Source organism: Triturus cristatus, chromosome 1_1 (genome assembly GCF_964204655.1).
Source record: "Triturus cristatus chromosome 1_1, aTriCri1.1, whole genome shotgun sequence".
In the NCBI taxonomy this organism is placed as follows: Eukaryota; Metazoa; Chordata; class Amphibia; order Caudata; family Salamandridae; genus Triturus; species Triturus cristatus.
The window spans coordinates 989,766,982-989,791,217 of NC_140579.1; the positions used below are offsets into that span (position 1 = coordinate 989,766,982).

Here is a 24,236-nt window from a genome sequence, read left to right on the forward strand (position 1 = left end):
AGCACAGGGTCAAGACTAATTTGCATATGGCCAAGTCTAAACTGGGGTGGCATGGTGAGCAAAAGAATGATGGATTTAACCCAGATCTCTTGACTGGGGGTGAATGTTTTGATTTGTTCTGCATTCCGTCCATCAATTGTGTGTCTTTTGTTTTAGGGTTTAAGGCAGAGCAGTGGTGTTTGGGTACTGTAGGGGGTTGTGCTGGGGGTAGTGCTTTAGGGTTTAGGGCAGTGCAGTGGTGTTCGGTTAGTGTAGGGGTTGTGCTGGGGGTGGTGTTTTAGCGTTTTAGGGCAGTGCAGTGGTGTTCGGGCAGTGTAGGGGGTCTTGCTGGGGGTGGTGTTTTAGGGTTTAGGGCAGTGCAGTGGTGCTCGGGCAGTGTAGGGGGTTGTGCATGGGGTGGTGTTTCAGGGTTTAGGGCAGTGAAGTGGTGTTCGGGCAGTGTAGGGGGTCATGCAGGGGGTGGTGTTTCAGGGTTTAGGGCAGTGCAGTGGTGTATGAGCAGTGTAGGGGTTCATGCAGGGGGTGTTATTTCAGGGTTTAGGGCAGTGCAGTGGTGTTCGGGCAGTGTAGGGGGTCATGCAGGGGGCTGGTGTTTCAGGGATTAGGGCAGTGCAGTGGTGTTCTGGCAGTGTAGGGGGTCGTGCAGGGGGGTGATGTTTTAGGGTTTAGGGCAGTACAGTGGTGTTTGGCAGTGCAGGGGTCGTGTTCGGGGTGGTGTTTCAGGGTTTAGGGCAGTGCAGTGGTGTTCGGGCAGTCTAGGGGGTCGTGCTCGGGGTGGTGTTTCAGAGTTTAGGGCAGTGCAGTGGTGTTCAGGCAGTGTAGGGGGTCATGTTGAGGGTGGTGTTTAAGGGTTTAAGACATTGCAGTGGTGTTCGGACAGTGTAGGGGGTCGTGCTGGGGCTAGTGTTTTAGGGTTTAGGGCAGTGCAGTGGTTTTCGGGAAGTGTAGGGGGTCGTGGTGGGGGTGGAGTTTAAGGGTTTGGGGCAGAGCAGTGGTGTTCAGGCAGTGTAGGGGGTCGTGCTGGGTGGTGGTGTTTTAGGGTTTAGGGCAGTGCAGTGGTGTTCGGTCAGTGTAGGGTGTCGTGCAGGGGGTGGTGTTTCAGGGTTTAGGGCAGTGCAGTGGTGTTCGGGCAGTGTAGGGGGTCATTCAGGGGGTGGTGTTTCAGGGTTTAGGGCAGTGCAGTGGTGTATGAGCAGTGTAGGGGTTCATGCAGGGGGGTGTTATTTCAGGGTTTAGGGCAGTGCAGTGGTGTTCGGGCAGTGTAGGGGGTCATGCAGGGGGCTGGTGTTTCAGGGATTAGGGCAGTGCAGTGGTGTTCTGGCAGTGTAGGGGGTCGTGCAGGGGGGTGATGTTTTAGGGTTTAGGGCAGTACAGTGGTGTTCGGGCAGTGTAGGGGGTCGTGCTGGGGCTGGTGTTTCAAGGTTTAGGACAGTGTAGTGGTGTTCGTGCAGTGCAGGGGGCATGATGGGAGTGGTGTTTCAGGGTTTAGGGCAGTGCAGAGGTGTTCGGGCAGTGTAGGGGGTCGTGCTGGAAGTGGTGTTTCAGGGTTTAGGGCAGTGCAGTGGTGTTCAGGCAGTGTAGGGGGTCATGTTGAGGGTGGTGTTTAAGGGTTTAAGGCATTGCAGTGGTGTTCGGACAGTGTAGGGGGTCGTGCTGGGACTAGTGTTTTAGGGTTTCGGGCAGTGCAGTGGTTTTCGGGAAGTGTAGGGGGTCGTGGTGGGGGTGGAGTTTAAGGGTTTGGGGCAGAGCAGTGGTGCTCAGGCAGTGTAGGGGGTCGTGCTGGGTGGTGGTGTTTTAGGGTTTAGGGCAGTGCAGTGGTGTTTCGGCAGTGTAGGGGGACGTGCTGGGGGTGGGGTTTTAGGGTTTAGGGCAGTGCAGTGGTGTTCGAGCAGTGTAGAGTGTCGTGCTGGGGCTGATGTTTCAGGGTTTAGGGTAGTGCATTGGTGTTCAAGCTTTGTAGAGGGTCGTGCTGGGGGTGGTTTTTTAGGGTTTCGGGCAGTTCAGTGGTGTTCGGGCAGTGTAGAGGGTTGTGCAGTTGTGTTTGGGCATTGTAGGGGTGCTTGCTGGGGGTGGTGTTTCAGGGTTTAGGGCAGTGCAGTGTTTAGGCAGTGTAGGGGGTCGTGCGGGGATGGTGTTTCAGGGTTTAGGGCAGTGCAGAGGTGTTCGGGCAGTGTAGGGGTCATGATGAGGGTGGTGTTTCAGGTTTTAGGGCAGTGCAGTGGTGTTCAGGCAGTTTAGGGATTCGTGCTGGGGTGGTTTTTCAGGGTTTAGGGCAGTGCAGTGGTGTTCGAGCAGTGTAGGGGGTCGTGCTAGGGGTGGTGATTCAAGGTTATGGGCAGTGCAGTGGTGTTCAGGCAGTGTAGGGTGTCATGCAGGGGCTGGTGTTTCAGGGTTTAGGGCAGTGAAGTGGTGTTCGGGCAGTGTAGGGGGTCGTGCTGGGGCTGGTGTTTCAGGGTTTAGGGCAATGCAGTGGTGTTCGGGCAGTGTATGGGTCATGCTGGGTGTGGTGTGTCAGGGTTTAGGGCAGTGGTGTTCGGGCAGTGTAGGGAGTCGTGCTGGGGCTGGTGTTTCAGTGTTTAGGGCAGTGCAGTGGTGTTCGGGCAGTGTATGTGGTCATGCTGGGAAAGACGTTTCAGGGTTTAGGGTAGTGCAGTGGTGTTTGGGTAGTGTAGGGGGCCATGCTGGGGTAGTGTTTTATGGTTAAGGGTAGTGCAGTGGTGGTGGTGTACCATAGGGGGTCGTGCTGGGGGTAGTGTTTTAGGGTTTAGGGTAGTGCAGTGGTGTTTGGGCAGTGTAGGGGGTTGTGCTGAGGGTAGATTTAGGGTTTAGGATAATGCAGTGGTGTTTGGGTAGTGTAGGTGGTCTTGCTGGGGTAGATTTAGGGTTTAGGGTAGTGCAGTGATGTTTGGGTAGTGTAGGGGGTCGTGCTGGGGGTAGTGTTTTAGGGTTTAGGGTAGTTCAGTGGTGTTTGGGCAGTGTAGGGGGTTGTGCTGAGGGTAGATTTAGGGTTTAGGATAATGCAGTGGTGTTTCTGTAGTGTAGGTGGTCTTGCGGGGGTAGATTTAGGGTTGAGGGTAGTGCAGTGGTGTTTGGGTAGTGTAGGGTTCATGCTGGTGGTAGTGTTTTAGGGTGCTGGTAGTGCAGTGGTGTTTGGGTAGTGTAGGGGTCATGCTGGGGCTGGTGTTTCAGGGTTTAGGACAGTGCAGTGGTGTTCGGGAAGTGTAGGGGGTCGTGCTGGGGGTATATCTTCAGGGTTTAGGGCAGTGCAGTGGTGTTCAGGAAGTGTAGAGGGTCATGCTGGGAGTTGTGTTTCAGGGTTTAGGGCAGTACAGTGGTGTTCGGGCAGTGTAGGGGGTCGTGCTCGGGGTGGTGTTTCAGGGTTTAGGGCAGAGCAGTGGTGTTCGGGCAGTATAGGGGGTCATGCTTGGGATAATGTTTCAAGGTTTAAGGCAGTGGTGTTCGGGCAGTGTATGGGGTATTGCTGGAGGTGGTGTTTCAGGGTTTAGGGCAGTGGTGTTCGGGCAGTGTAGGGGATGTTGCTGGGGGTCGTGTTTCAGGGTTTAGGGCAGTGCAGTGGTGTTTGGGCAGTGTAGGGGGTCGTGCTGGGACTGGTGTTTCAGGGTTTAGGGCAGTGCAGTGGTGTTCGGGCAGTGTAGGGGTCGTGCTGGGGATGGTGTTTCAGGGTTTAGGGCAGTACAGTCAAGTTCGGGCAGTGTCGGGGGTCATGCTGGGGGAGGTGTTTCAGGGTTTCGGGCAGTGCAGTGGTGTTCGGGCAGCGTAGAGGTCGTGCTGGGGTTGTGTTTCAGGGTTTGGGGCAGTGCAGTGGTGTTCGGGCGTTGTATGGAGTCGTGCGGGGGTGGTGTTTCAGGGTTTAGGGCAGTGGTGTTCAGGCAGTGTAGGGGTCGTACTTGGGGTGGTGTTTCAGGGTTTAGGGCAGTGCAGTGGTGTTCAGGCAGTGTAGGGGGTCGTGCAGGGGGTGGTGTTTCTGGGTTTAGGGCTGTGCAGTGGTGTTCGGGCAGTGTATGTGGTCATGCTTGGAAAGGTGTTTCAGGGTTTAGGGTAATGCAGTGGTGTTTGGGTAGTGTGGGGGGTCATGCTGGGGTAGTGTTTTAGGGTTAAGGGTAGTGCAGTGGTGGTGGTGTACTATAGGGGGTCGTGCTGGGGGTAGTGTTTTAGGGTTTAGGGTAGTGCAGTGGTGTTTGGGCAGTGTAGGGGGTTGTGCTGAGGGTAGATTTAGGGTTTAGGATAATGCAGTGGTGTTTGGGTAGTGTAGGTGGTCTTGCTGGGGTAGATTTAGGGTTTAGGGTAGTGCAGTGGTGTTTGGGTAGTGTAGGGGGTCATGCTGGGGTAGTGTTTTAGGGTTAAGGGTAGTGCAGTGGTGGTGGTGTACTATAGGGGGTCGTGCTGGGGGTAGTGGTTTAGGGTTTAGGCTAGTGCAGTAGTGTTTGGGGAGTGTAGGGGGTTGTGCTGAGGGTAGATTTAGGGTTTAGGATAATGCAGTGGTGTTTGGGTAGTGTAGGTGGTCTTGCTGGGGTAGATTTAGGGTTTAGGGTAGTGCAGTGGTGTTTGGGTAGTGTAGGGTTCATGCTGGGGGTAGTGTTTTAGGGTGCTAGTAGTGCAGTGGTGTTTGGGTAGTGTAGGGGGTCATGCTGGGGCTGGTGTTTCAGGGTTTAGGACAGTGCAGTGGTGTTCGGGAAGTGTAGGGGGTCGTGCTGGGGGTATATCTTCAGGGTTTAGGGCAGTGCAGTGGTGTTCAGGAAGTGTAGAGGGTCGTGCTGGGAGTTGTGTTTCAGGGTTTAGGGCAGTGCAGTGGTGTTCGGGCAGTGTAGGGGGTCGTGCTGGGAGCGGTGTTTCAGGGTTTAGGGCAGTGCAGTGGTATTCGGGCAGTGAAGGGGGTCATGTTGGGGGTAGTGTTTCAGGGTTTAGGGCAGTGCAGTGGTGTTCGGGCAGTCTAGGGGGTCGTGCTCGGGGTGGTGTTTCAGGGTTTAGGGCAGAGCAGTGGTGTTCGGGCAGTATAGGGGGTCATGCTTGGGATAATATTTCAAGGTTTAGGGCAGCGGTGTTCGGGCAGTGTAGGGGGTATTGCTGGGGGTGGTGTTTCAGAGTTTAGGGCAGTGGTGTTCGGGCAGTGTAGGGGATGTTGCTGGGGGGTGTGTTTCAGGGTTTAGGGCAGTGCAGTGGTGTTTGGGCAGTGTAGGGGGTCGTGCTGGGACTGGTGTTTCAGGGTTTAGGGCAGTGCAGTGGTGTTCGGGCAGTGTAGGGGTCGTGCTGGGGATGGTGTTTCAGGGTTTAGGGCAGTACAGTCAAGTTCGGGCAGTGTCGGGGGTCATGCTGGGGGAGGTGTTTCAGGGTTTCGGGCAGTGCAGTGGTGTTCAGGCAGTGTAGGGGTCATGCGGGGGTGGTGTTTCAGGGTTTAGGGCACTGCAGTGGTGTTCAGGCAGCGTAGAGGTCGTGCTGGGGTGGTGTTTCAGGGTTTGGGGCAGTGCAGTGGTGTTCGGGCGTTGTATGGAGTCGTGCGGGGGTGGTGTTTCAGAGTTTAGGGCAGAGCAGTGGTGTTCGGGCAGTGTAGGGGTCATGCTGGGTGTGGTGTTTCAGTGTTTAGGGCAGTGGTGTTCAGGCAGTGTAGGGGGTCGTGCTTGGGGTGGTGTTTCAGGGTTTAGGGCAGTGCAGTGGTGTTCAGGCAGTGTAGGGGGTCATGCAGGGGGTGGTGTTTCTGGGTTTAGGGCTGTGCAGTGGTGTTCGGGCAGTGTAGGGGGTCTTGATGGGGTGGTGTTTCAGGGTTTTGGGCAGTGCAGTGGTGTTCGGGCAGTGTAGGGTGTCATGCAGTTGTGTTCGGGCAGTGTAGGGGGTCTTGCTGGGGGTGGTGTTTCAGGGTTTAGGGCAGTGCAGTCGTGTTAGGGCAGTGTAGGGGGTCGTGCTGGGGTGGTGTTTCAGGGTTTTGGGCAGTGCAGTGGTGTTCGGGCAGTGTAGGGTGTCGTGCAGTTGTGTTCGGGCAGTGTAGGGGGTCTTGCTGGGGGTGGTGTTTCAGGGTTTAGGGCAGTGCAGTCGTGTTCGGGCAGTGTAGGGGGTCGTGCTGGGGTGGTGTTTCAGGGTTTTGGGCAGTGCAGTGGTGTTCGGGCAGTGTAGGGTGTCGTGCAGTTGTGTTCGGACAGTGTAGGGGGTCTTGCTGGGGGTGGTGTTTCAGGGTTTAGGGCAGTTCAGTGGTGTTCGGGCAGTGTAGGGGGTCGTGCTGGGACTGGTGTTTTAGGGTTTAGGTGTCAGATCTGTGATCTTCTCTACACACAGGAGCAAAACGTCGCAAGTTCCCAATGCCTCTCTCGGTCTTCCCAGCGACCCGCCTAGAATACGTGTCGCCAAAGAAACCCAAAGGGGGAAAGGGGATGGGACAGAGAAGAGACAATCACTCAGCGACTTTTCTTCCTTCAGCCTGGACGTCTTTCTATCTTCATTTTTTTTCCTGGCTGGACTACTTGTCGCACTAAAATAAATATTCACATAAACTTAAATAATATCCTTACTCAAATACTACTCTTATACATATGTGTTTTGTCTTTCTATTCACCTACCCTGTCACTGAATGATCAATGCTTCTCTTCTAGTAACTTTTGTGTCTTATGTATTGCCTTCCTTCTGGTGCTGTGACTGAACACATTACATATGTTAGCTGGCTACTTGCATTAATGTAAATTCTTTCTTTCTTGTCTAGTCAAATGTCTTCCTCACCAGCCTCGTTCTGAAGGATGTCTTAACTGGATGTCTTAAGGTAAGTTGAACCTCCTTACTTCTGCTCACGATAGTTTAATGAAATGAGGTGTTTACAATTGTAAGCTTAATGTAATTACTGCTCACTGTAATTCTCTATGTGTGGATATATTTACACTGCTTCTCCGTTGTTGTATTTTCTTTTTTAGGACCCACACTGTCTAGCCTTTTTCCTTCTCTGTATTCTCATTAGTATATTACATTCAGGTATTTACTTATATATATATATATATATATACAATTGAGTGCGTCAAATATGGGTTAATTCTGACGCTGTCACCACGATCTAAAATGCGCTGTGCTGAAACTTCCTTTCATTGTTATTTCAACTACAGACAGTGCGCTACCAGGAATTGAGTAATATTCCAAATGCGCAACTCCAACTAATTTCTCTAGAGTTGTCACGGTCTTACTTGAGTGCCAATGTCTCCGCGATTCGAAACTTAAGGATTTACACGACGAATAACTTCCCTCACTAACTACACGTCGCTCATGGATTCGGTCTTCTCTCTTCAGGAAACTTCGGTGAAGTGCGCCTCTCCTCAGACCTGACACCTGCATCTAACTGATTTAGCCTTAAACACTAGACCGCTAACCTGCAGTTCAAACGACAAACCCAGCAGTCATCTTGGATTAAATCGGTTTTCATTGCCTTGTTCTTAGATGGTAGGATTTTTAATAAAACCGAAATTAAAGGCAAGGGATATCAATTTTTTACTGTAATCCGATTTATAGCCCTGTAGTCGATGCAGGTTCTCAATTCTCCACCCTTCTTCGGAATGAAAAAGAGTGGGGAAGAGACTGGGGATTGGGACGGTCTTATGAATCCCTTCTCTAGATACCTTTGAATGTACTCCTTCAGATGCTCGTCTTCTCGTTCAGTTAAGGCGTAAATTCTGCTACAGGGGAGATTGGATCCTGGTTCCAATTCAACTTTACAGTCAAAGTCTCTATGTGGAGGAAGTCTCTCCGCTTCCACCTCACTGAACACATCCTGAAACTCGATGTACTCTGCTGGCAGTTCCATTGTATTAATCACACAGATTGTTGTATTCCTTTCACTTAGATGAAATGCCGAAGTTTTCTCTGAAAATTTTGCACATTCCTTAAAACAATTTTCCTTACAATAGTCCGAATTCAATGTTAGTGTTCGAGCTCCCCAATCTATTGTTGGATTATGCTCCGTGAGCCATGGTAGTCCCAATATTAATTGGAACTGAGGGGCGTCTATCAAATTAAATTGCAAAATTTCACGATGACCTTCCTTCAATACCATTTCCACTGGCTCGGTGTGGCTCACTATGGGACCAGAAGAAAGGCTGGTTCCGTCTACTGCTCGAACTGCTTCCTTTCTTTCCTTCTTGATAGCTCTTAAACCAATCTTCTCGGCAAAAGTTGCCCGTCGCTCCAGAATCAATCATAACCGTTACCTGTCTTAGAATCTCTTCTCTATATCGTAGAGTCACCATCAAAATCAAATGCGGGGCTGCGGATTGCAAAGTATTTGCCAACGTATGAGCTTCCGGAGCTGTTTTAGAGTCTGCACCCACCAGTCCAACTCCACTTACTGGTGGTGCAATGCGTTTTCCGCCGGTGTCTGCTTGGGTTTCTTGGGACAGTTCCGGACGAATTGTCCTGTACCTCCACAATATAAGCATTGCCTGTTTGCTCTTCGTCTCTCCTTTTCTTCCTTGGAAAGGGGCCCTCTGATCGTTCCAATCTGCATGGGTTCTCCCCAACGATTTGAGTCAATTTCCTTGCTTCCTTCAGATCTTACTCGATCAAATCTGGCTACACTTGGACGAAAATCTCTCTTCCTCTCTCCTCTTTGGCGGAAATCGATTTCCAAAACCAGATCTATTCATGCAGAAATCTCCGTGGGTCTGTTAGGCACTTGAGCTAAGGCATCCTTTAATTCGTCCTTTAACCCTCGATAAAACACTGCTGCTCGCTTGTTCTCTGGCCATTCGGTTTCTACAACCAGCTTATTGAACTGGGCCAAATATGCCACCAGATCACGAATGCCCTGCTTGATTTCCAACAACTCATTGTCTGTGGCTTGTGAAACTCTTCTCCTGTCGAAAATTCGAAGAAATTCTTTTTTAAATTCATCCAAATCATATAAAATTGGAGCGTTGCTGGTCACCAAGGGCATAGACCAAGACGCAGCGTCCCCACTTAGGTATGACAGGATGAATGCCACTCGAGACTGCGCATCAGGGAAGAGTGCCGGGCGACACATGAAGTGCAAAGTACATTGTGTCAGAAACACTTGAGCCTTTTGGGGATCACCACCAAACCGCTCCGGGGGCGCTAAAGGCATCACAGGCGACAAGAAATGTATTACTTGTATCGTGACCTTAGACTGAGAGGCTGATGCGTCACTGGGATTCCCTTCTGAGTATGTAGAATATCTCAAGCTAGGGCCTGACACTATATTACTCACTTTTAATGTTAAATCTGAGGTTTCTTTTCTCAACTCTCTATTGTCCTCTCTGACTGAAATCAGTTCCCTTTGAATTCCTTCTAATATTTCGCCTAACTTTTTTAAGTCCAAACCTTCCGCCATTTTGCTCAGGTGTGAAAATAATACGTGGGCACTTCACTCTGTCAGATCTGTGATCTTCTCTACACACAGGAGCAAAACGTCGCAAGTTCCCAATGCCTCCCTCGGTCTTCCCAGCGACCCGCCTAGAATACGTGTCGCCAAAGAACCCCAACGGGGGAAAGGGGGTCTTCCTCACCAGCCTCGTTCTGAAGGATGCCTTAACTGGATGTCTTAAGGTAAGTTGAACCTCCTTACTTCTGCTCACGATAGTTTAATGAAATGAGGTGTTTACAATTGTAAGCTTAATGTAATTACTGCTCACTGTAATTCTCTATGTGTGGATATATTTACACTGCTTCTCCGTTGTTGTATTTTCTTTTTTAGGACCCACACTGTCTAGCCTTTTTCCTTCTCTGTATTCTCATTAGTATATTACATTCAGGTATTTACTTATATATATATATATATATATATATATATATATATATATATATATATATATATATATACAATTGAGTGCGTCAAATATGGGTTAATTCTGACGCTGTCACCACGATCTAAAATGCGCTGTGCTGAAACTTCCTTTCATTGTTATTTCAACTACAGACAGTGCGCTACCAGGAATTGAGTAATATTCCAAATGCGCAACTCCGACTAATTTCTCTAGAGTTGTCACAGTCTTACTTGAGTGCCAATGTCTCCGCGATTCGAAACTTAAGGATTTACATGACAAATAACTTCCCTCACTAACTACGCGTCGCTCATGGATTCGGTCTTCTCTCTTCAGGAAACTTCGGTGAAGTTCGCCTCTCCTCAGACCTGACACCTGGATCTAACTGATTTGGCCTTAAACACTAGACCGCTAACCTGCAGTTCAAACGACAAACCCAGCGGCCATCTTGGATTAAATCGGTTTTCATTGCCTTGTTCTTAGATGGTAGGATTTTTAGGGGGTCTCTTTCTCACAGGAAGCTTGTATTTTAGATATGGCCTGACAGTCCTGACATTAGGGCAGTGCAGTGGTGTTCGGGCAATGTGGGGGGTCGTGCTGGGGGTGGTGTTTTAGGGATTAGGGCAGAGCAGTGGTGTTCGGTCAGTGTAGGGGGTCTTGCTGTGGTGGTGTTTCAGGGTTTAGGGCAGTGGTGTTCGGGAAGTGTAGGGGGTCTTGCTGGGGATGGTGTTTCAGGGTTTAGGGCAGTGCAGTGGTGTTCGGGCAGTGTAGGGGGTTGTGCTGGGACTGGTGATTCAGGGTTTAGGGCAGTGCAGTAGTGTTCGGGCAGTGTAGGGGTCTTGCTGGGGGTGGTGTTTCAGAGTTTATAGCAGTGGTGTTCGGGCAGTGTAGGGGGTCTTGCTGGGGGTGGTGTTTTAGGGTTTAGGGCAGTGCAGTGGTGTTCAGGCAGTGTAGGGGTCGTGCTGGGGCTAGTGTTTCAGGGTTTAGGGCAGTGCAGTGGTGTTCGGTCAGTGTATGTGGTCATGCTGGGAAAGGTGTTTCAGGGTTTAGGGTAGTGCAGTGGTGTTTGGGTAGTGTAGGGGGTCATGCTGGGGTAGTGTTTTAGGGTTTAGGGTAGTGCAGTGGTGGTGGTGTACTATGGGGGTCGTGCTGGGGGTAGTGTTTTAAGGTTTAGGGTAGTGCAGTTGTGTTTGGGCCGTGTAGGGGGTTGTGCTGGGGATGGTGTTTCAGGGTTTAGGGCAGTGCAGTGGTGTTCCGGCAGTGTAGGGGGTTGTGCTGGGATTGGTGATTCAGGGTTTAGGGCAGTGCAGTAGTGTTCGGGCAGTGTAGGGGTCTTGCTGGGTGTGGTGTTTCAGAGTTTATAGCAGTGATGTTCGGGCAGTGTAGGGGGTCTTGCTGGGGGTGGTGTTTTAGGGTTTAGGGCAGTGCAGTGATGTTCAGGCAGTGTAGGGGGTCGTGCTGGGGGTGGTGTTTCAGGGTTTAGGGCAGTGCAGTGGTGATCAAGTAGTGTAGGAGGTCATGCTGGGGGTGGTGTTTCAGGGTTTCGGCCAGCGCTGTGGTGTTCGGGCAGTGTAGGGTGTCGTGATGGGGTGGTGTTTCAGGGTTTAGGGCAGTGCAGTGGTGTTCGGGCAGTGTAGGGGGTCATGTTGGGGGTGGTGTTTCATGGTTTAGGGCAGTGCAGTGGGATTCGGGCAGTGTAGGGGGTCATGCTCAGGCTGGTGTTTCAGGGATTAGGGCAGTGCAGTGGTGTTCTGGCAGTGTAGGGGGTCGTGCAGGGGGGTGATGTTTTAGGGTTTGGGGCAGTGCAGTGGTGTTCGGGCAGTGTAGGGGGTCGTACTGGGGCTGGTGTTTCAGGGTTTAGGACAGTGCAGTGGTGTTCTTGCAGTGTAGGGGGTTGTGCTGGGGGTAGAGTTTCAGGGTTTAGGGCAGTGCAGTGGTGTTCGAGCAGTGCAGGGGGCGTGATAGGAGTGGTGTTTCAGGGTTTAGGGCAGTGCAGAGGTGTTCGGGCAGTGTAGGAGGTCGTGCTGGAAGTGGTGTTTCAGGGTTTAGGGCACTGCAGTGGTGTTTGGCAGTGCAGGGGGTCGTGTTGGGGGTGGTGTTTCAGGGTTTAGGGCAGTGCAGGGGTGTTCGGTAGTGTTGGGGGTCGTGCAGGGGGATGGTGTTTCAGGGTTTAGGGCAGTAGAGTGGTGTTCGGGCAGTGCAGTGGATCATGCTTGGGCTGATGTTTCAAGGTTTAGGGCAGTGGTGTTCGGGCAGTGTAGGGGGTATTGCTGGGGGTGGTGTTTCAGGGTTTAGGGCAGTGGTGTTCGGGCAGTGTAGGGGATGTTGCTGGGGGTCATGTTTCAGGGTTTAGGGCAGTGATGTTCGGGCAGTGTAGGGGGTCGTGCTGGGACTGGTGTTTCAGGGTTTAGGGCAGTGCAGCGGTGTTTGGGCTGTGTAGGGGGTCGTGCTGGGGATGGTGTTTTAGGGTTTAGGGCAGTACAGTCGTGTTCGGGCAGTGTAGGGGGTCATGCTGGGGGAAGTGTTTCAGGGTTTCGGGCAGTGCAGTGGTGTTCGGGCAGTGTAAGGGGTCATGCGGGGGTGGTGTTTCAGGGTTTAGGGCACTGCAGTGGTGTTCAGGCAGCGTAGAGGTCGTGCTGGGGTGGTGTTTCAGGGTTTGGGGCAGTGCAGTGGTGTTCGGCCGTTGTATGGAGTCATGTGGGGGTGGTGTTTCAGGGTTTAGGGCAGAGCAGTGGTGTTCGGGCAGTGTAGGGGTCATGCTGGGTGTGGTGTTTCAGGGTTTAGGGCACTGGTGTTCAGGCAGTGTAGGGGGTCGTGCTTGGGGTGGTGTTTCAGGGTTTAGGGCAGTGCAGTGGTGTTCAGGCAGTGTAGGGGGTCGTGCAGGGGGTGGCGTTTAAGGGTTTAGGGCAGTGCAGTGGTGTTCGGGCAGTGTATGTGGTCATGCTGGGAAAGGTGTTTCAGGGTTTAGGGTAGTGCAGTGGTGTTTGGGTAGAGTAGCGGGTCATGCTGGGGTAGTGTTTTAGGGTTTAGGGTAGTGCAGTGGTGGTGGTGTACTATGGGGGTCGTGCTGGGGGTAGTGTTTTAAGGTTTAGGATAATGCAGTGGTGTTTGGGTAGTGTAGGTGGTCTTGCTGGGGTAGATTTAGGGTAGTGCAGTGTTGTTTGGGTAATGTAGGTGGTCATGCTGGGCTAGTGTTTTAGGGTTTAGGGTAGTGCAGTGGTGTTTAGGTAGTGTAGGGGGTCGTGCTGGGGGTAGTGTTTTAGGGTTTAGGGTAGTGCAGTGGTGTTTGGGTAGTGGAGGGTTCATGCTGGGGGTAGTGTTTTAGGGTGCTGGTAGTGCCGTGGTGTTTGGGTAGTGTAGGGCGTCATGCTGGGGCTGGTGTTTCAGGGTTTAGGACAGTGCAGTGGTGTTCGGGCAGAGTAGGGGGTCGTGCTGGGGGTATATTTTCAGGGTTTAGGGCAGTGCAGTGGTGTTCAGGAAGTGTAGAGGGTCATGCTGGGAGTTGTGTTTCAGGGTTTAGGGCACTGCAGTGGTGTTTGGCAGTGCAGGGGGTCGTGTTGGGGTGGTGTTTCAGGGTTTAGGGCAGTGCAGGGGTGTTCGGTAGTGTTGGGGGTCGTGCAGGGGGATGGTGTTTCAGGGTTTAGGGCAGTAGAGTGGTGTTCGGGCAGTGCAGTGGATCATGCTTGGGCTGATGTTTCAAGGTTTAGGGCAGTGGTGTTCGGGCAGTGTAGGGGGTATTGCTGGGGGTGGTGTTTCAGGGTTTAGGGCAGTGGTGTTCGGGCAGTGTAGGGGATGTTGCTGGGGGTCATGTTTCAGGGTTTAGGGCAGTGATGTTCGGGCAGTGTAGGGGGTCGTGCTGGGACTGGTGTTTCAGGGTTTAGGGCAGTGCAGCGGTGTTTGGGCTGTGTAGGGGGTCGTGCTGGGGATGGTGTTTTAGGGTTTAGGGCAGTACAGTCGTGTTCGGGCAGTGTAGGGGGTCATGCTGGGGGAAGTGTTTCAGGGTTTCGGGCAGTGCAGTGGTGTTCGGGCAGTGTAAGGGGTCATGCGGGGGTGGTGTTTCAGGGTTTAGGGCACTGCAGTGGTGTTCAGGCAGCGTAGAGGTCGTGCTGGGGTGGTGTTTCAGGGTTTGGGGCAGTGCAGTGGTGTTCGGCCGTTGTATGGAGTCATGTGGGGGTGGTGTTTCAGGGTTTAGGGCAGAGCAGTGGTGTTCGGGCAGTGTAGGGGTCATGCTGGGTGTGGTGTTTCAGGGTTTAGGGCAGTGGTGTTCAGGCAGTGTAGGGGGTCGTGCTTGGGGTGGTGTTTCAGGGTTTAGGGCAGTGCAGTGGTGTTCAGGCAGTGTAGGGGGTCGTGCAGGGGGTGGCGTTTAAGGGTTTAGGGCAGTGCAGTGGTGTTCGGGCAGTGTATGTGGTCATGCTGGGAAAGGTGTTTCAGGGTTTAGGGTAGTGCAGTGGTGTTTGGGTAGAGTAGCGGGTCATGCTGGGGTAGTGTTTTAGGGTTTAGGGTAGTGCAGTGGTGGTGGTGTACTATGGGGGTCGTGCTGGGGGTAGTGTTTTAAGGTTTAGGATAATGCAGTGGTGTTTGGGTAGTGTAGGTGGTCTTGCTGGGGTAGATTTAGGGTAGTGCAGTGGTGTTTGGGTAATGTAGGTGGTCATGCTGGGCTAGTGTTTTAGGGTTTAGGGTAGTGCAGTGGTGTTTAGGTAGTGTAGGGGGTCGTGCTGGGGGTAGTGTTTTAGGGTTTAGGGTAGTGCAGTGGTGTTTGGGTAGTGGAGGGTTCATGCTGGGGGTAGTGTTTTAGGGTGCTGGTAGTGCCGTGGTGTTTGGGTAGTGTAGGGCGTCATGCTGGGGCTGGTGTTTCAGGGTTTAGGACAGTGCAGTGGTGTTCGGGCAGAGTAGGGGGTCGTGCTGGGGGTATATTTTCAGGGTTTAGGGCAGTGCAGTGGTGTTCAGGAAGTGTAGAGGGTCATGCTGGGAGTTGTGTTTCAGGGTTTAGGACAGTGCAGTGGTGTTCGGGCAGTGTAGGGGGTCGTGCTGGGGCTGGTGTTTCAGTGTTTAGGGCAGTGCAGTGGTGTTCGGGCAGTGTATGTGGTCATGCTGGGAAAGGTGTTTCAGGGTTTAGGGTAGTGCAGTGGTGTTTGGGTAGTGTAGGGGGTCGTGCTGGGAGTGGTGTTTCAGGGTTTAGTGCAGTGGTATTCGGGCAGTGAAGGGGGTCGTGTTGGGGGTAGTGTTTCAGGGTTTAGGGCAGTGCAGTGGTGTTCGGGCAGTCTAGGGGGTCATGCTGGGGTAGTGTTTTAGGGTTAAGGGTAGTGCAGTGGTCGTGGTGTACTATAGGGGGTCGTGCTGGGGGTAGTGTTTTAGGGTTTAGGGTAGTGCAGTGGTGTTTGGGTAGTGTAGGGTTCATGCTGCGGGTAGTGTTTTAGGGTGCTGGTAGTGCAGTGGTGTTTGGGCAGTGTAGGAGGTCATGCTGGGGGTGGTGTTTCAGGGTTTAGGGCAGTGCAGTGGTGTTCGGGCAGTGTAGGGGGTCGTGCTGGGAGTGGTGTTTCAGGGTTTAGGGCAGTGCAGTGGTATTCGGGCAGTGAAGGGGGTCGTGTTGGGGGTAGTGTTTCAGGGTTTAGGGCAGTGTAGTGGTGTTCGGGCGGTCTAGGGGGTCGTGCTCGGGGTGGTGTTTCAGGGTTTAGGGCAGAGCAGTGGTGTTCGGGCAGTATAGGGGGTCATGCTTGGGATAATGTTTCAAGGTTTAGGGCAGTGGTGTTCGGGCAGTGTAGGGTGTATTGCTGGGGGTGGTGTTTCAGGGTTTAGGGCAGTGCAGTGGTGTTCAGTCAGTGTAGGCTGTGGTGCTTGGGGTGGTGTTTCAGGGTTTAGGGCAGTGCAGTCGTGTTCGGGCAGTGAGGGGGGTCGTGCTGGGGCTGGTGTTTCAGGGTTTCGGGCAGTGCAGTGGTGTTCGGGCAGTGTAGGGTGTCGTGCAGTTGTGTTCGGGCAGTGTAGGGGGTCTTGCTGGGGGTGGTGTTTCAGGGTTTAGGGCAGTTCAATGGTGTTCGGGCAGTGTAGGGGGTCGTGCTGGGACTGGTGTTTTAGGGTTTAGGGCAGTGCAGTGATGTTCGGGCAGTGTAGGGGTAGTGCAGGGGGTGGTGTTTCAGAGTTTAGGGCAGGGCAGTGATGTTCGGGCAGTGTGGGGGGTCATGCTGGGGGTGGTGTTTTAGGGTTTAGGGCAGAGCAGTGGTGTTCGGTCAGAGTAGGGGGTCTTGCTGGGGTGGTGTTTCAGGGTTTAGGGCAGTGCAGTGGTGTTCCGGCAGTGTAGGGGGTTGTGCTGGGATTGGTGATTCAGGGTTTAGGGCAGTGCAGTGCAGTAGTGTTCGGGCAGTGTAGGGGTCTTGCTGGGTGTGTTGTTTCAGTGTTTATAGCAGTGGTGTTCGGGCATTGTAGGGGGTCTTGCTGGGGGTGGTGTTTTAGGGTTTAGGGCAGTGCAGTGATGTTCAGGCAGTGTAGGGGGTCTTGCTGGGGGTGGTGTTTTAGGGTTTAGGGCAGTGCAGTGATGTTCAGGCAGTGTAGGGGGTCTTGCTGGGGTAGTGTTTCAGGGTTTAGGGCAGTGCAGTGGTGTTCGGGCAGTGTAGGTGGTCGTGCTGGGGGTGGTGTTTCAGGGTTTAGGGCAGTGCAGTGGTGATCAAGTAGTGTAGGAGGTCATGCTGGGGGTGGTGTTTCAGGGTTTCGGCCAGCGCTGTGGTGTTCGGGCAGTGTAGGTGGTCATGCTGGGGGTGGTATTTCAGGGTTTCGGGCAGTGCAGTGGTGTTCGGGCAGTGCAGGGGGTCATGCTGAGGGTGGTGGTTCAAGGTTTAGGGCAGTGCAGTGGTGTTAGGGCAGTGTAGGGTGTCGTGATGGGGTGGTGTTTCAGGGTTTAGGGCAGTGCAGTGGTGTTCGGGCAGTGTAGGGGGTCATGTTGGGGGTGGTATTTCATGGTTTAGGGCAGTGCAGTGGGATTCGGGCAGTGTAGGGGGTCATGCTCAGACTGGTGTTTCAGGGATTAGGGCAGTGCAGTGGTGTTCGGGCAGTGTAGGGGGTCGTACTGGGGCTGGTGTTTCAGGGTTTAGGACAGTGCAGTGGTGTTCGTGCAGTGTAGGGGGTTGTGCTGGGGGTAGAGTTTCAGGGTTTAGGGCAGTGCAGCGGTGTTCGGGCAGTGTAGGGGGTCGTGCTGGAAGTGGTGTTTCAGGGTTTAGGGCACTGCAGTGGTGTTTGGCAGTGCAGGGGGTCGTGTTGGGGGTGGTGGTTTAGGGCAGTGCAGGGGTGTTCGGTAGTGTAGGGGGTCGTGCAGGGGGATGGTGTTTCAGGGTTTTGGGCAGTAGAGTGGTGTTCGGGCAGTGCAGGGGGTCATGCTGAGGGTGGTGGTTCAAGGTTTAGGGCAGTGCAGTGGTGTTAGGGCAGTGTAGGGTGTCGTGATGGGGTGGTGTTTCAAGGTTTAGGGCAGTGGTGTTCGGGCGGTGTAGAGGGTATTGCTGGGGGTGGTGTTTCAGGGTTTAGGGCAGTGGTGTTCGGGCAGTGTAGGGGATGTTGCTGGGGGTCATGTTTCAGGGTTTAGGGCAGTGATGTTCGGGCAGTGTAGGGGGTCGTGCTGGGAATGGTGTTTCAGGGTTTAGGGCAGTGCAGCGGTGTTTGGGCGGTGTAGGGGGTCGTGCTGGGGATGGTGTTTTAGGGTTTAGGGCAGTACAGTCGTGTTCGGGCAGTGTAGGGGGTCGTGCTGGGGGAAGTGTTTCAGGGTTTTGGGCAGTGCAGTGGTGTTCGGGCAGTGTAAGGGGTCATGCGGGGGTGGTGTTTCAGGGTTTAGGGCACTGCAGTGGTGTTCAGGCAGCGTAGAGGTCGTGCTGGGGTGGTGTTTCAGGGTTTGGGGCAGTGCAGTGGTGTTCGGCCGTTGTATGGAGTCGTGCGGGGGTGGTGTTTCAGGGTTTAGGGCAGAGCAGTGGTGTTCGGGCAGTGTAGGGGGTCGTGCTTGGGGTGGTGTTTCAGGGTTTAGGGCAATGCAGTGGTGTTCAGGCAGTGTAGGGGGTCGTGCAGGGGGTGGTGTTTAAGGGTTTAGGGCAGTGCAGTGGTGTTCGGGCAGTGTATGTGGTCATGCTGGGAAAGGTGTTTCAGGGTTTAGGGTAGTGCAGTGGTGTTTGGGTAGAGTAGCGGGTCATGCTGGGGTAGTGTTTTAGGGTTTAGGGTAGTGCAGTGGTGGTGGTGTACTATGGGGGTCGTGCTGGGGGTAGTGTTTTAGGGTTTAGGGTAGTGCAGTGGTGTTTGGGCAGTGTAGGGGGTTGTGCTGGGGGTAGTGCTTTAGGGTTTAGGGTAGTGCAGTGGTGTTTGGGTAGTGTAGGGTTCATGCTGGGGTAGTGTTTTAGGGTGCTGGTAGTGCAGTGGTGTTTGGGTAGTGTAGGGGGTCATGCTGGGGCTGGTGTTTCAGGGTTTAGGGCAGTGCAGTGGTGTTCGGGCAGTCTAGGGGGTCGTGCTCGGGGTGGTGTTTCAGGGTTTAGGGTAGAGCAGTGGTGTTCGGGCAGTATAGGGGTTCATGCTTGGGATAATGTTTCAAGGTTTAGGGCAGTGGTGTTCGGGCAGTGTAGGGGGTATTGCTGGGGATGGTGTTTCAGGGTTTAGGGCAGTGGTGTTCGGGCAGTGTAGGGGATGTTGCTGGGGGTCGTGTTTCAGGGTTTAGGGCAGTGGTGTTCGGGCAGTGTAGGGGGTCGTGCTGGGACTGGTGTTTCAGGGTTTAGGGCAGTGCAGTGGTGTTTGGGCAGTGTAGGGGGTCGTGCTGGGGATGGTGTTTCAGGGTTCAGTGCAGTGGTGATCAAGTAGTGTAGGGGGTTGTGCTGGGGGAAGTGTTTCAGGGTTTCGGGAAGTGCAGTGGTGTTTGGGCAGTGTAAGGGGTCATGCGGGGGTGGTGTTTCAGGGTTTAGGGCACTGCAGTGGTGTTCAGGCAGCGTAGAGATCGTACTAGGGTGGTGTTTCAGGGTTTGGGGCAGTGCAGTGGTGTTTGGGCGTTGTATGGAGTCGTGCGGGGGTGGTGTTTCAGGGTTTAGGGCAGAGCAGTGGTGTTCGGGCAGTGTAGGGGTCATGCTGGGTGTGGTGTTTCAGGGTTTAGGGCAGTGGTGTTCAGGCAGTGTAGGGGGTCGTGCTCTGGGTGGTGTTTCAGGGTTTAGGGCAGTACAGTGGTGTTCAGGCAGTGTAGGGGGTCGTGCAGGGGGTGGCGTTTCTGGGTTTAGGGCTGTGCAGTGGTGTTCGGGCAGTGTAGGGGGTCTTGATGGGGGTGGTGTTTCAGGGATGCGGGCAGTGGTGTTCGGCAGTGTAGGGTGTCGTGCAGTTGTGTTCGGGCAATGTAGGGGGTCTTGCTGGGGATGGTGTTTCAGGGTTTAGGGCAGTTCAGTGGTGTTCGGGCAGTGTAGGGGGTCGTGCTGGGACTGGTGTTTTAGGGTTTAGGGCAGTGCAGTGGTGTTCGGGCAGTGTAGTGGGTAGTGCAGGGGGTGGTGTTTCAGGGTTTAGGGCAGGGCAGTGATGTTCGGGCAGTGTAGGGGGTCGTGCTGGGGGTGGTGTTTTAGGGTTTAGGGCAGAGCAGTGGTGTTCGGTCAGAGTAGGGGGTCTTGCTGGGGGTGGTGTTTCAGGGTTTAGGGCAGTGGTGTTCGGGAAGTGTAGGGGTTCTTGCTGGGGTTGGTGTTTCAGGGTTTAGGGCAGTGCAGTGGTGTTCTGGCAGTGTAGTGGGTTGTGCTGGGACTGGTGATTCAGGGTTTAGGGCAGTGCAGTGGTGTTCGGACAGTGTAGGGGTCTTGCTGGTGGTGGTGTTTTAGGGTTTAGGGCAGTGCAGTGGTGTTCAGGCAGCGTAGGGGGTCTTGTTGGGGTAGTGTTTCAGGGTTTAGGGCAGTGCAGTGGTGTTCGGGCAGTGTAGGGGGTCGTGCTGGGGGTGGTGTTTCAGGGTTTAGGGCAGTGCAGTGGTGATCAAGCAGTGTAGGAGGTCATGCTGGGGGTGGTGTTTCAGGGTTTCGGCCAGCGCTGTGGTGTTCGGGCAGTGTAGGGGGTCATGCTGGGGGTGTTGTTTCAGGGTTTAGGGCAGTGGTGTTCGGGCAGTGTAGGGGGTCGTGTTTCAGGGTTTAGGGCAGTGCAGTGGTGTTCAGGAAGTGTAGGGTGCCATGCAGGGGGTGGTGTTTCAGGGTTTAGGGCAGTGCAGTGGTGTTCGGGCAGTGTAGTGGGTCTTGCTGTTGTTGGTGTTTCAGGGTTTAGGGCAGTGGTGTTCGGGCAGTGTAGGGGGTGTTGCTGGGGATGGTGTTTCAGGGTTTAGGGCAGTGCAGTGGTATTCGGGCAGTGTAGCGGGTCGTGCTGGGACTGGTGTTTCAGGGTTTAGGGCAGTGCAGTGGTGTTCGGGCAGTGTAGGGGGTAGTGCAGGGGGTAGTGTTTCAGGGTTTAGGGCAGTGCAGTGATGTTCAGGCAGTGTAGGGGTCATGCTGGGGGTGGTGTTTTAGGGTTTAGGGCAGTGCAGTGGTGTTCGGGCAATGTAGGAGGTCGTGCTGGGACTGTTGTTTCAGGGTTTAGGGCAGTGGTGTTCGGGCAGTGTAGGGGGTGGTGTTTCAGGGTTTAGGGCAGAGCAGTGGTGTTCGGGCAGAGCAGGGGGTCTTGCTGGGGGTGGTGTTTCATGGTATAGGGCAGTGCAGTGGTGATCTGGCAGTGTAGGGAGTCGTGCTGGGGCTGGTGTTTCTGGGTTTAGGGCAGTGCAGAAGTGTTTGGGCAGTGTAGGGAGTCGTGCTGTGGGTGGTGTTTCAGGGTTTTGGGCAGAGCAGTGGTGTTCGGTCAGTGTAGGGGGTCGTGCTGGGGCTGGTGTTTCAGTGTTTAGGGCAGTGCAGTGTTGTTCGGGCAGTGTACGGGGTCTTGCTGGGGCTGGTGTTTCAGGGTTTAGTCCAGACCAGTGGTGTTCGGGCAGTGTAGGGGGTCGTGCTGGGGCTAGTGTTTCAGGGTTTAGGGCAGTGCAGTGGTGTTCGGGTAGTGTAGGGGTATGTGCTGGGGGTATTGTTTCAAGGTTTAGGGCAGAGCAGTGGTGTTCGGGCAGTGTAGGGGGTCATGCTTGGGCTGGTGTTTCAGGGTTTAGGGCAGCGGTGTTCGGGCAGTGTTGGGGATGTTGCTTGGGGTCGTGTTTCAGGGTTATGGCAGTGCAGTGGAGTTAGGGCTGTGTAGGGGGTCTTGTTGGGGCAGGTGTTTCAGGGTTTAGGGCAGTGCAGTGGTCTCAGGCAGTGTAGGGGGTCGTGCTGGGGGTGGTGTTTTAGGGTTTAGGGCAGTGCAGTTGTGTTCGGGCAGTGTAGACAGTCGTGCTGGGAGTGGTGTTTCAGGGTTTCGGGCAGTGCAGTGGTGTTCGGGCAGTGTAGGGGGTAGTACAGTTGTGTTTGGGCAGTGTAGGGGGTCTTGCTTGGGGTGGTGTTTCAGGGTTTAGGGCAGTTCAATGGTGTTTGGGTAGTGTAGGGGGTCGTGCGGGGGTGCTGTTTCAGGGTTTAGGGCAGTGCAGTGGTGTTCAGGAAGTTTAGGGGTCGTGCTGGGGTGGTGTTTCAGGGTTTGGGGCAGTGCAGTGGTGTTCGGGCATTGTATGGAGTCATGCGGGGGTGGTGTTTCAGGGTTTAGGGAAGTGCAGTGGTGTTCGGGCAGTGTAGGGGTTCGTGCTGGGGCTGGTGTTTCAGGCTTTAGGGCAGTGCATTGATGTTCGGGTAGTATAGGGGGTCGTGCTGGGGCTGGTGTTTCAGGGTTTAGGGCAGTGTAGTGGAGTTTGGGCAGTGTAGGGGGTCGTGCTGGGGCTAGTGTTTCAGGGTTTAGGGCAGTGCAGTGGTGTTCGGGCTGATAGGGGGACGTGCTGGGGTAGTGTTTCAGGGTTTAGGGTAGACTAGTGGTGTTCGGGCAGTGTAGGGGTCATGCTGGGTGTGGTGTTTCAGGGTTTAGGGCAGTGGTGTTCAGGCAGTGTAGGGGGTCATGCAGGGGGTGGTGTTTCAGGGTTTAGGGCAGTGCAGTGGTGTTCGGGCAATGTAGGAGGTCTTGCTGGGGTGGTGTTTTGGGCAGTGGTGTTCGGGCAGTGTAGGGGGTCGTGCAGGGGGATGGTGTTTCAGGGTTTACGGCAGTGCAGTGGTGTTTGGGTAGTGTAGGGGGTCGTGCTGGGGCTGGTGTTTCAGGGTTTAGGGCAGTGGTGTTCGGGAAGTGTAGGGGGTCTTGCTGGGGTTGGTGTTTCAGGGTTTAGGGCAGTGCAGTGGTGTTCTGGCAGTGTAGTGGGTTGTGCTGGGACTGGTGATTCAGGGTTTAGGGCAGTGCAGTGGTGTTCGGACAGTGTAGGGGTCTTGCTGGTGGTGGTGTTTTAGGGTTTAGGGCAGTGCAGTGGTGTTCAGGCAGCGTAGGGGGTCTTGTTGGGGTAGTGTTTCAGGGTTTAGGGCAGTGCAGTGGTGTTCGGGCAGTGTAGGGGGTCGTGCTGGGGGTGGTGTTTCAGGGTTTAGGGCAGTGCAGTGGTGATCAAGCAGTGTAGGAGGTCATGCTGGGGGTGGTGTTTCAGGGTTTCGGCCAGCGCTGTGGTGTTCGGGCAGTGTAGGGGGTCATGCTGGGGGTGTTTCAGGGTTTAGGGCAGTGGTGTTCGGGCAGTGTAGGGGGTCGTGTTTCAGGGTTTAGGGCAGTGCAGTGGTGTTCAGGAAGTGTAGGGTGCCATGCAGGGGGTGGTGTTTCAGGGTTTAGGGCAGTGCAGTGGTGTTCGGGCAGTGTAGTGGGTCTTGCTGTTGGTGGTGTTTCAGGGTTTAGGGCAGTGGTGTTCGGGCAGTGTAGGGGGTGTTGCTGGGGATGGTGTTTCAGGGTTTAGGGCAGTGCAGTGGTATTCGGGCAGTGTAGCGGGTCGTGCTGGGACTGGTGTTTCAGGGTTTAGGGCAGTGCAGTGGTGTTCGGGCAGTGTAGGGGGTAGTGCAGGGGGTAGTGTTTCAGGGTTTAGGGCAGTGCAGTGATGTTCAGGCAGTGTAGGGGTCATGCTGGGGGTGGTGTTTTAGGGTTTTGAGCAGACCAGTGGTGTTCGGGCAGAGTAGGGGGTCTTGCTGGGGGTGGTGTTTCAGGGTTTAGGGCAGTAGTGTTTGGGTAGTGTAGGGTGTCTTGCTGGGGATGGTGTTTCAGGGTTTAGGGCAGTACAGTGGTGTTCGGGCAGTGTAGGAGGTCGTGCTGGGACTGTTGTTTCAGGGTTTAGGGCAGTGCAGTGGTGTTCGGGCAGTGTAGGGGGTGGTGTTTCAGGGTTTAGGGCAGTGCAGTGATGTTCGGGCAGTGTAGTGGGTCGTAGTGGGCATGTGTGATTTTTTAGTGTTTAGGGCAGAGCAGTGGTGTTCGGGCAGAGGAGGGGGTCTTGCTGGGGCTGGTGTTTCATGGTATAGGGCAGTGCAGTGGTGTTCTGGCAGTGTAGGGGGTAGTGCAGGGGGTAGTGTTTCAGGGTTTAGGGCAGTGCAGTGATGTTCGGGCAGTGTAGGGGGTCGTGCTGGGGGTGGTGTTTTAGGGTTTTGAGCAGAGCAGTGGTGTTCGGGCAGAGTAGGGGGTCTTGCTAGGGTTGGTGTTTCAGGGTTTAGGGCAGTAGTGTTTGGGTAGTGTAGGGTGTCTTGCTGAGGATGGTCTGTCAGGGTTTAGGGCAGTGCAGTGGTGTTCGGGCAATGTAGGAGGTCGTGCTGGGACTGTTGTTTCAGGGTTTAGGGCAGTGGTGTTCGGGCAGTGTAGGGGGTGGTGTTTCAGGGTTTAGGGCAGAGCAGTGGTGTTCGGGCAGAGCAGGGGGTCTTGCTGGGGGTGGTGTTTCATGGTATAGGGCAGTGCAGTGGTGATCTGGCAGTGTAGGGAGTCGTGCTGGGGCTGGTGTTTCTGGGTTTAGGGCAGTGCAGAAGTGTTCGGGCAGTGTAGGGAGTCGTGCTGTGGGTGGTGTTTCAGGGTTTTGGGCAGAGCAGTGGTGTTCGGTCAGTGTAGGGGGTCGTGCTGGGGCTGGTGTTTCAGTGTTTAGGGCAGTGCAGTGTTGTTCGGGCAGTGTACGGGGTCTTGCTGGGGCTGGTGTTTCAGGGTTTAGTCCAGACCAGTGGTGTTCGGGCAGTGTAGGGGGTCGTGCTGGGGCTAGTGTTTCAGGGTTTAGGCACAGTGCAGTGGTGTTCGGGTAGTGTAGGGGTATGTGCTGGGGGTATTGTTTCAAGGTTTAGGGCAGAGCAGTGGTGTTCGGGCAGTGTAGGGGGTCATGCTTGGGCTGGTGTTTCAGGGTTTAGGGCAGCGGTGTTCGGGCAGTGTTGGGGATGTTGCTTGGGGTCGTGTTTCAGGGTTATGGCAGTGCAGTGGAGTTAGGGCTGTGTAGGGGGTCTTGTTGGGGCAGGTGTTTCAGGGTTTAGGGCAGTGCAGTGGTCTCAGGCAGTGTAGGGGGTCGTGCTGGGAGTGGTGTTTCAGGGTTTCGGGCAGTGCAGTGGTGTTCGGGCAGTGTAGGGGGTAGTACAGTTGTGTTTGGGCAGT

General features: G+C 54.2%; 1 protein-coding gene across 3 annotated transcripts in view; it reads left to right on the forward strand.

The window, feature by feature from the left end:
* LOC146871420 (uncharacterized) overlaps window positions 1–24,236 on the forward strand; it is a 944,195-nt gene that overhangs the window by 153,326 nt on the left and 766,633 nt on the right. For all 3 annotated transcript variants that reach the window (XM_085651067.1, XM_085651066.1, XM_085651064.1), the window contains exons 2-3: window positions 6,707–6,763; window positions 9,401–9,546. In XM_085651067.1, coding sequence (XP_085507193.1) covers window positions 9,424–9,546 — 123 coding nt within the window. In that variant the 5' untranslated portion in view covers window positions 6,707–6,763; window positions 9,401–9,423. The remainder of the gene's footprint in view (window positions 1–6,706; window positions 6,764–9,400; window positions 9,547–24,236) is intronic.